This window comes from Manduca sexta, unplaced genomic scaffold, assembly GCF_014839805.1.
Source record: "Manduca sexta isolate Smith_Timp_Sample1 unplaced genomic scaffold, JHU_Msex_v1.0 HiC_scaffold_1693, whole genome shotgun sequence".
In the NCBI taxonomy this organism is placed as follows: domain Eukaryota; kingdom Metazoa; phylum Arthropoda; class Insecta; order Lepidoptera; family Sphingidae; genus Manduca; species Manduca sexta.
Window position 1 is genome coordinate 1 of NW_023592583.1, and position 11,216 is coordinate 11,216.

The 11,216-nt window shown below is 38.1% G+C and overlaps 1 protein-coding gene and 1 non-coding gene across 2 annotated transcripts; one reads left to right on the forward strand and one right to left on the reverse strand.

Annotated features, from left to right (window-relative positions):
• The first annotated feature begins 3,541 nt into the window (after window positions 1-3,541).
• Window positions 3,542-10,622, forward strand: LOC115448829 (juvenile hormone epoxide hydrolase). The gene is made up of 7 exons (XM_030176411.2): window positions 3,542-3,700; window positions 6,218-6,442; window positions 6,811-6,975; window positions 7,415-7,561; window positions 8,228-8,429; window positions 8,946-9,177; window positions 10,338-10,622. The coding sequence occupies exons 1-7, from the start codon at window positions 3,572-3,574 to the stop codon at window positions 10,555-10,557; spliced, it is 1,320 nt and encodes a 439-aa protein (XP_030032271.1). The 5' UTR covers window positions 3,542-3,571; the 3' UTR covers window positions 10,558-10,622.
• Window positions 9,514-9,586, reverse strand: Trnar-ucg. The gene has a single exon. It is a non-coding gene; the product is annotated as a tRNA-Arg (tRNA).
• Window positions 10,623-11,216: the final 594 nt, after the last annotated feature.

Sequence of the window (11,216 nt, forward strand, 5' to 3'; positions counted from 1 at the left end):
CATACATCATTGTTGCATAACTTTAACCGTTTACGCAGCGCACGCAACGGAAGCTCTCAAAACTAATAATTTTTCCCCGTTTTTGCAACATGTTTGATTACTGCTCCGCTCCTATTGGTCATTAGCGTGATATATAGTCTATAGCACTCCACAAATAAAGGGCTATCCAACACAAAACGAATTTTTCAGTTGAAACCGGTAATTCCTGAGATTAGCCATTACTGCTCCGCTCCTATTGGTCATAGCGTGATGATATATAACTTTGAGCACTCCACAAACAAAGGACTATTTAACACAAAAATATTTTTCAGTTCGAATCGGTAGTTCCTGTGATTAGCTATTACTGCTCCGCTCCTATTGTGTATAGCGTGATGATATATAGCCTATAGCACTCCACGAACAAAGGGCTATCCAACGCAAAAAGAATTTTTCAGTTTGGACCGGTAGTTCCTGAGATTAGCGCGTTCAAACAAACAAACAAACTCTTCAGCTTTATATAATAGTATAGATAATTTTGTTAATAATCAGATGTTTTTTATTTATTGCTTTAAATGCTGAGACGAGCTTGCCGTTCGCCTCATGGTAAGCGATACGACCGCCATAAACAGTAGAAACACCATCTAACACCTTGAATAATATGCACTGCTCTCGCCATTCTAAGACATGAGATATTAAGTCTTATTATGTCTAGTAGTCACACTGTAAGGGGAATCTGAAGGTATTAGTAGTTGGTAAATTCTTTCACTAACAGAAAGATACGCTATCCCTGAGTTATCTTCCTGTCTCTGGAATGGACCCTTTTACAGGCGGGACCACATGGATAGGCTAGTAAATGTATAATTAAAATATCTGAAAATTATTTCAATTTCAATAAGAAGATGTCGTACAAAAAATAATCAATATTGAATCAACTGTTTAAATTATATCGCAGAAATCGTATACTTAATTATTTTTTTTTGATTACCGTCACAGTCTTTTGCGCAGATCTTTTGTATGACCATTGTTGTTTTGCCTATTTTCGTCAGCCTCGGCGCTTCGTGCACTTTCGATTTTTTTAGTTTGAAGGCCATATTTAAGTATGAGGAACTTAAAATTTTATTTCATTCAGCCAATATAAAAGTCTTAAGTAAAATTCCGGAGGAGTGTTAGTTGAACTCGGAGGTTTCCGTATGAACTTGTAGGTAGGGTATTTAATAATATAACTTGAAACAAGGCAAACTTGACTTAGCCGTTTGATCCCTAGACACGGTTATAGCACCGACCGTAAAAAACAAGTTTGTGATAATAAATTCGCTGTTTTGATTATTAAAGTATATAATGAGGAAGGTGACGTGGTCAGTCACGCCAAAAAGGGCGCGAAACTGTGCGGCTGGCCAGCGGACCATTGCGTTGGTGTTACACCTTCCTTGCATTTTGCTTAGGATCGGACGGACGTTCACAATCGTTGCATTTCGCTAACTATATTTCTATGTTCTTGCTCTTTTGCTTATCTGTTAACTAATTTGATTAAAATTGTTGTCGTTTAGCAAATAAGTTAAATTTTTGTTATAAGTACTAAATACTATTTTAGTTGTGAGTTAATTGTCAAACAAATAAATATTAATAACGTTAAATATATATTATCAGTTTTTTGTCGTATCACTATGGTATAGTTGCAGTGCTGAGGTCTCGGGTTCGATCGTCGGATTGCAAAGTGTAATTGGTTTCCTATTAATTATCCCGATATCACATCATAGTATATACTCATACTAGAAATTAGGTGGACCAGTTGCGCCTCTGCCTACCCTTCGGAGATTAAAGCCGTGAGTGATGCAATTCGAGGTAAGCGGCTTGCTCGTCTAGTCAATATTTTGTTTTTCTAGTTTAGTCCAATCAGGCATGTTTTACTAGCTATTACCGCCTACGTGTTTCATAAAAAACGGATTCGTTTATGTATTATGAACTGTAAAATGTTTATTCTAAGGAGTCAAGGCTTTGCGAGGGTCATTGGCATTGAATTTTACTATGTTATCCATGCATTTTAATACGATTTAACTGTCTATTTGTTTCGCTCTAAAATCTAAACTATTAAACGGTTGTTCATGAAATTTGGTTTTGAGGAAACTTAAATAAGAAGAGATATCATGGCCTATTTATAAATTACAAACGTCAAAAGTCGCGACCAAAAGTAAGTTCTTTTGTTCCATCTGTAATATCCATCCTGTATGCTGGTAGACCGAGGAAGGATATAGGCGACGTATTTTCTTCGAAGCAAAACCTTCTTAATGATCACCATTTTAAAACAATCAATGGTATCAAATTTTGTTAACAAAAATACTAAATAATTGGTGCGACCTAAGCATCAAAATCAAAATCCTATGTTTAGGATTTAAAATTATATCCTTACCAAATTTTATTGAAATTCGTTGGGTAGTTTTGAAATTACAGCTTTCAGATAGGCACAATGATGCGGCTGGAGTCTTTGTTTTATGATATGTTTTAAGAACTTTTAAGACTAACAATTTTGTCATCCATGATTGTTGCATTATTTTAACTGTTTACGCAGCTCACGCAACGGAAGCTCTCAAAACTACAAAATGTTCCCCGTTTTGCAACTTTCTTTCATTACTGCTGCGCTCCTATTGGTCATGGCGTGATGAGATATAGCCTATAGCTTTTCTCGATAAACGGCTATCCAACACTTGAAGAATTCTTCAGTTCGAAGTAGTAGTTACTGAGATTAAGGCGTTCAAACAAACAAACTCTTCAACTTATAATAGTAAAGATTAGTAATCTTATTTATATCTATATCGATTTCTGAGACACAAACTCATGCTATTAATCCCCGAAAGGGTAGACAGAAGCGCAACTGGAACATCCACTTTCCGCCGCGCGTATTCCGTTCCATGATGTGGTAGAAGGTAGTCTTATTACCATATCGCACACAAGTTTTGTGTTTACAGACTACATTTACTGCCAAACCATATCTATGCAAAAGCTGAAGAGTTTGTTTGTTTGGACGCGGTTATCTTTAGAAGGACTGGTCCGTTTATGAAAAAATTTTTGCCTCATAAGAAGCCACATTATCCCTGAGTACTCGAAACTTTTGATTAACACTTTATATTACCTCGGAATAAAATGGGGCCTACATTTTAAGTTAGACCTCTAGCAATACATCGGTTAAACAATATTTAATTCCATGCAGTAGTATTGCGTGACAGTTTTTACGTGTACAAACATACACACAGAAAGACAAGAAATCTAAAAACTTTTGTTGTGTTGTTGTTTTGGCTTCTGTTTCTCTTAAAGACTTCCCATAGTATTGTTCAATATAATGTACAGACATCGGCTTGTTACAATGTTATTATATGTAAAGATAGTTTTATTTAGTTTTATATAAAAATAAATATCTGAAATAATTTCGCAAGTAGGTAAAGCCGCGAGCAAAAACTAAGAAACACATTAACATAAGACATGAATATTTCACCATTTAATCCAAACGCAGTCAAAGAAACATTAGTATGACGTGTTTCCGTTAATTATATATAGCGAAGGTAACACGTTGGTGGCTCATTCACAATCATTCTTCAGTATGTGGTGGTTGGTCTTGTTAGCAGTAGGAGTTGGTGCGGACTTGCCCACGTTGGACAACACCAAATGGGGGTGTGATGATGGCCCTGAGGGGGAGATCACGCCGTTCAAAATCACATTTGATGATGAGGTAAGTGGTAAGAATGCTATCGGTTTTAAAAAAGAAGTTGTGGAATTTTTGAGACGTTAATTGGATGACGCCGTTTGTCGTTATGTTTAAAATAATATAAGTATAATCAACGCAGCCGGGAAAGCATATCGCTCAAATAAAACGTACAGAAATTAAGTCAATTTTGTAGGGTACGATCAAATGCTGGTGGTAGTGCTAAGTGTACCGTATACCAGCTGTAAAACATTCATAGTAGCTCACGTGGGTCGCATTACGGGATTGTCGTGTATATCCGGTTTCAATCAGACCAGCTTTGTGTTGACTGGGAAGAGACGACTATTACTGGTCAGTCGATTTCTTTCTGGATATCTACTCCCCATGCCATTGCATGCACTGGGGTCACTTTTCTATGACCACATAAAAAGGAATGCGAGGGTAAATAGACATTCAACTAATATCTAATTTAACACGTATATTGGTCAACCTAATTTGAAGAAACGAGTTTTAGGAACGAAAGATAACCACTCTACTTATAACTGGGTATTTTTAATTATTTTTTTGGTTTGAATGACAAGACGAGCTTGCCGTTCACCTGATGGTAAGTGATACGACCGCCCATAAACAGAAGGAACACCATCCAACACCTTGAATTACAAAGTATTGCTGGTATTCCATTTCGCTCGCCATGCTGAGACATGAGATGTTAAGTCTTATTATGTCCAGTAGTTACACTGGCTACAATGTTCTTTAAACCGGAACACAACGGTGACTACACACTGCTGCGGCAGAGATAGACATGGCGGTGGTATATACCGTGCTAGCTCCTGGGGCGTTGGCGTCACGCAACGCCGACGACACGCTTGTCACAGTGAACGGTAGGATCTTTCAGGAGATCCCAATCTTGGCGGCAGAGGGCAGCACCGGCCACGTCGTCAGTCGAATCCGAGAATAGGGATTAACTGTGGCTTTTAACAAAACCAAGGTCTTTCGAGTTCATGGCTTTCGCAAGGGACCACCAACTAATGCTTACATCATTTCTGTTCATAATAGCAACTTTTTGCCTACATGTAGGTTGCCATTGATTTTTTTGTTATTTTTTACAGTAATCATGGTTGTAATTTTTACACGTAGATATTATTGGTACACGCATCACATTGTGATTCAAGTATTTACCTTTGTATTGGAAATAAAAAATGTTTGTGCTATTAAAAAGTAACGAGACTTTTTTCATAATAACGTCAGCGTCTAGAATTTATGAATTAAGGGTATGAACAGTAAAATTTTGAGTCCTGTTTTATTACCGTCGATAAGATGATTGTAGACAAACATTTCAGAGTAGAGAGTTCCAGGAAACAATCTATAAAAATTTGCCATAAAAATATTCACAATGTACCCTCAAGGACACTCCAAGCTAAACTCTCCCAGAGTCAAATATTATTCGCCGTCTTCGGAGAAAAACATCATATGGTTAATATGTATGTACTAAAATATTTGTTCAGCTTTGACTATACACGCAATATTTTCATAAATATTTCCTAATTAGGTCGTATGTTAGCACTCGATAAAGACAATTATAATTCTGTTGACAACATCGCAATTACAATTGACGACAATCAGGTTTTTATTAACTCTTATTTGCCTTAAGATATTTTATTTTTATTGCTTTGAATGATGAGACGAGACCATCGTTCGCCTGATGGTAAGCATTACGACCGCCCATGAACAGCAGAAACACCATCCAACACGTTGAATTACATAATATTGTTTGGTATTCCACTGCGCTCGCCATCCTGGAGACATGGGATCTAAGTATCATTATGTCCAGTAGTTACACTGGCTACAATGTCCTTCAAACCGGAACACAACAGTGACTACACACTGCTGCACACTACCCAAGTGGACTCTCACATATGAGAGACCTACCACCAGTAGAAATGTATGTCTATCAGATTGTACCATTCTACTATTTAGGGCTGTGGAATTTAATAAATAAATTAACTCTGTATATTAATACCAGCTGTGTATTTTATACTGACCCACTGCTGGCACAGATCTCCTCTAAAACTGAAATGGTTTAAGCCCAAGTCCACGTCGATGGTTTTAGACAGATTTGCAGACTTCACGCACCTTCGAATTTTTATAGGGTTTCCTTACGAAGATTTCCTTTCCTAACAGTAGACCGAACTTTACTGCTGCAACTTATCTTTGGTTGCTTGAAACAGTGATACAACTACGGTCAGGTATTGATTAAGGTCTACAGCATAGTATCACATGGGCCACAGAAGTAGAGGGGGAGAAATGATGGGCCATGTCCATCCTAGAACGTAAAGGCCTACAGTTACACAAAAAAATCCACCTAAATTGTAAAATTTGCAATAATAAGGATAAGAAAGTTATTTATTTGGGGTACAGACTTCTTTCGAAAACAACTTTAGCTTTCCCGTGTGGTTAACAAGTCCATTCCATTTATATTCTACACATGTGTTTACAATACAGCTGTCATTGAGCAAGATAATCATTATAATCTTATAATCCCAGATGATAGCTGATCTGCGCATGCGTCTCTCCAACCACCGCCGCCCTGTTCCAACGTTTGAAGGCGTGAACCATCGCTACGGGTTCAATTCCTACGACCTGGAGCGCTGGATACAGTACTGGAGAGAGGAGTACGACTTCAAGAAACGTGAGGAGGCGCTCAACAAGTACCCTCAGTACAAAGTCAGGGTGCAGGGACTGAACATACATTTTATTAAAGTGGAACCGGTGAGTATTATTGAGCTTGATTGAGTGAGCCTATGATTATTTCTAACTAGTTTACTTTATGCAAATGAAAATATCGTTACAATTGGTTCATGTGCTTAAGAGATATTTCCGAGAAAACATAAACAAATAATCCCACATCGTTAGCCAGTTAAGTAACAGTCCGTCAGTCAAATAGACTTAATAATTCACAAGGTCCTTAATTGATGACCCCATCTATCATTCTATCAATTTGTCAGTTTCAAAACCAGTAAATATGATACTTTAGTAATGACTTGATGAACTCTAAAGTCTTGTTCAAATAATTGAACGATACATTATATTCCTCGACAGAATTATAGCTTCATATTTTGACTCTATTTAATCTGTAGGTGAATAAAACCAAGAGGAAAGTCACACTGCTACTCCTTCACGGATGGCCAGGATCCATCAGGGAGTTCTATGACGTCATCCCAGGCTTGGTAGCTGACCACGACTCCAGAGACTTCGCGATTGAAGTCATCATTCCCAGCTTACCTGGATTTGGGTTTTCTGATGTAAGTCATCTTCATCTTGTGGCTAATGATCAGCCACAGGAGATTCACCAATGAACATAGGTATTTTAGAAAAATAAATACGTAAGACACGCTTAATTCATCTAACTTCACGTCGCTTTATGTAAAAAACATATGCATACAAGATGTTTGGATGGTAATCAGCTTTCAAAGATCAGTCCAATAGCAGAAGAAACCTGCTTTACGGATAATTAGGTAAGAGATGGGACCTGATAGACCTCACAGCAGGCAGATATTTGTTTATATGACTGACCGCTTGCCTAATGTTAGGTTTATCTATCGGAATCACTCGTAAGAACTATACATAGATTTGCCCTAGCATCAAAGCCCAGGATCTCTACCTTTGTTAGACACGCTACTGCTAGACCAAGGAGGCTATTGAGATAAAAAGAAATGGTCTAATTCTTGGCATGTTTTTCAGGCCGCCTGTATCCCCGGTCTAGGAGGGGTTGAAATGGCGGTCGTCTTGAGAAATGCAATGAAGATCCTGGGATACGAGAAGTATATAGTCCAGGGGGGTGACTGGGGATCTTACATTGGATCTGCTATGACCACAATGTACCCTAAGGTAAGGTAACTAAAACTAATAAGTAAATTGCGTGTATTAAAATTAAAATATTTCCTTTTAGTTATGAATAATTAGTGCTCCTGAGACTCGTTGATGATCACCGCACGATGTCATAATATGTGTTCAACAACCGATTCTGGTTTACAGGAGTTGCAGTGGTAGGTATGCCCTCATATCGACCACTGCAACTCTGTATAGTCTCGTAGTGTAATCTATGGGCATGGTGAGACATCGAATGTCTCAAGATGAGCCTAGTTGACTGTTAACAATGGCTATGAAATTCAAAGTTCTGAGAATTATGGCTCCTGTTTTTGAGCAGCCATTGGTATAAATTGACGATTGGAATAGATGGGTAACCTTAAAGATGACACTTATAATACACCGCATGATATTTTTTTTATTTCTTTTATGTTATGACTGCCCATAAACGGTAGCAAAACCATACAGAACTTCGTTTACAAAGCACTGTGGTATTCTACTGCGCTCGTCAAGCTGAACTATAAGCTTCAAACCACAAAATTGCATACACACTTCTACTTGGTGGAAGCTATTGACATTGCGGTGGTATATATCCAGTCGTCCACTCGCATACTAAATACATACCATCAGCAATAACAAGATAGCAATGCCAAACTCCTGGATTAAATACATGACGTTATTTTACAGGAAGTTATAGGTTTCCACACGAACTTGCCCACTGCTTCCACGTCAAAAGCGTTCATGCTGATGGCTGTTGGACATTACTTCCCAGATCTGGTAGTGGACTCCTCTCTATCCAACAGGATCTACCCTCTATTGAATAAGACCCTTTGGCTGCTGCAAGAAACTGCTTACTTCCACTTCATGGCCACCAAACCCGAAACTATAGGTAACATTTGACTTATGTACATTTTTAGGACATTAATAACTAAGGAGGTATCATTTCTCAACCTAGTACATTGATGTGAAGGATGGATTCCAATAAAGTCGATCCTAATAAACCAATTTTGATAAAATGCGGTGGCCGTCGATTCATATTAGTTATTATGCGGTAAAAGGGTATATATTTTTTCCTTTTTTTTAGTTAATCGTATTAAGTTGCGGGATGAAATGATTTCGAATGTCAATAAACGTACTGAATGTATTGTTAAAGAAGTTAACCACTAAGATTTTATGGAATAGAGAATCTTCACTGCAAAAATCATTATGGACTTGTATGGTGTTCTTAATTGCCCTTATGACACGTCTAAGTCTCTAAGCAGACGCTACCAACTTGTTACGAATACACACTACACAAAAGGGAAAGTATGACCAACTTCAGCAACTCTACTGCAAAGCTACCAACTTTAAATACAAATTCCTGATCTTAAAGCTTGTGATGACCAGCAAATCCCCTTGTCTCCAGGAATCGCAATGACAGACTCTCCAGCTGGTTTCATGAGCTTCTTCCTCCAGTGTATATCAGGCGGCACTCGGAAGGTTAACCCTCGGGAACCTGAAGGTGGACTTCTAAAGTACTACACACGGGAGCAGCTGATAGACAACCTGATGATGTACTGGACTGATAATAAGATCACCACGTCGAGCAGACTTTACTACGAGACTATACGTAGCAAGAACGGAAGCCAGGTTATGTCGTAAGTTGGTTTTATTTGTTTTTTCACATTTATGTTCGTGGTGGGATAGTAGACATTTTCCCAATTTAACGAGATGAATAACACGGTTGATGGCTAATGATACGACTGCCGTTGAACAGCATATCAACACAGGATTAATTTGTTTTCTGTTCATACTAGTACTGAGATATTTTTTTTCATTCAGTACATATTTTTTACTTATAATATAAGTACTTATACTGAGAAAAAATTAATAGTAAAGTCATTGATTAAATTCTGTAAGTTCTTTAAAAAATTGCTTGGGATTAGACTTTTCTACTGCGTGGTAGTAATAACTTAAAATAAAAATGTTAATACCGACCGTGACAGGACTCGAACCTGCAATCTTCGGATCCGAAGTCCGACGCCTTATCCATTAGGCCACACGGTCATATCGATTGTCCGGACAGAATCTGGCCGCTTGATGAAGCGGTAAATAAATACATCTCTGTGAACCAAACTTTAGTCTCAAAAATTTACAAGCTTTAATTTTTATATGATCTAATTTTTGGAGCAAAAAAAAATTCTGCCATTTATTATATACAGCGTACTGGTAAGCACAGGCGTCTTCTATTAATGTGACCTTTAAGGCCATAGTTCAACCCTTTGGTCCAATGCAGCTTGGCAATATATAGACATTTGATGTTCTTACAATATGTCAGTTTTCTCACGACGATTTTCTTAGATAATTGACACACAATACATAAGTAAGTTCAAAAAGTCAAAAATGTGTATTTTGGGTTCTGATCCTACGACCTTTCTCAGTTCCATTCCCAACTAGGCTGCTATGATAAAACAGGCATCACACCTTTATTCAAAGAGGTAAGCAGAGGTTTAACTAGAGCGTCCATTTCCGCCATGAGTTCCATCCCATGATATGATAGCCATATCGCTCATAAATTTAGTCTCCATTTAGACACTGAGCAGAAAGACCTATCACTGTACTACGCGGACTCCAACCCGGGACAACACCACTGCTATGATAATTAATATTCCAGATAATGATTTCTTACGTTTACGCGAAGACATTAAAATTAAAACTACTTCTCGGATTTTATCGCGGTTTTAATATTTTAGTTTCGAAGACTTTGCAGCCTTCGTGGTCACGTGGTCTGAGGTGTTGTTCATCCATTATATTCCAGATACCCAACAGACGTACCTACATGGGCGCTACAGGCCCCTGACGAGATCATCTACATGTCTCCTATAATGCTGGCTACAAAGTATAAGAACCTGCGTCACGCAACTGTCCTGGAGAATGGAGGCCATTTCCTAGCGCTGGAGCGGCCGGCGGAGTTCGGCGCGGACGTGCTGCGCGCTGTCACTGAGTTCGTCAGATGGGATGACCTTTACGGATATTGATTGTTATGACTTTGAAGTTTTGTTATGTATACCCTATAGTATTTTTTAATAAACGCCTCTGATGATTTATGTGTTTCATTAAAAAATGGTTTGACTAAATCTTTTTAGATCATTTATGCAGCTAGTTTGAAAGGTCAATTTACGGTTTGGACGTTTGATAAAATTAGTCTTTTTAGCTAAAGAGTTGGTCAGGTATAGATAATGAAAAAAAAAACAAAAAAACTAATGGCGGCACCATATATAACATCACGCATTTATCCCCGAAGGGGTATGCAGAGGCGCAACTAGGGCATCCACTTTTCGCCAAGTGTGTTCCGTCTCATGATGTGATAGGGGGCGAGCCTATCGCCATATCGGGCACAAATTCCAGACTCCGGGCTAATACTGACCAGAAAAACCCAAATATCACTTTGCCCGACCCGGGATTCGAACCCAGGACCTCAGAGCGCTATTGTACCGGGCATGCAATACAATCTATATATATAAAAATCAATTGCTGTTCGTTAGTCTCGCTAAAACTCGAGAATGGCTGAACCGATTTGGCTAATTTTGGTTTTGAATTATTTGTGGAAGTCCAGGGATGGATTAAACGGTGACGAACATAAATAATAAATAACGGAAAATACTAAAAACGACAATATAAGTTTTCAATAGAAAAT

Coding starts and splice junctions, on each gene's coding strand:
- LOC115448829 (XM_030176411.2), top strand. CDS start 3,572: ATGTGGTGGTTGGTCTTGTTAGCAGTAGGAGTTGGTGCGGACTTGCCC. Junction 3,701..6,217: donor AAATCACATTTGATGATGAG/GTAAGTGGTAAG, acceptor TTATAATCCCAG/ATGATAGCTGATCTGCGCAT. Junction 6,976..7,414: donor CTGGATTTGGGTTTTCTGAT/GTAAGTCATCTT, acceptor CATGTTTTTCAG/GCCGCCTGTATCCCCGGTCT.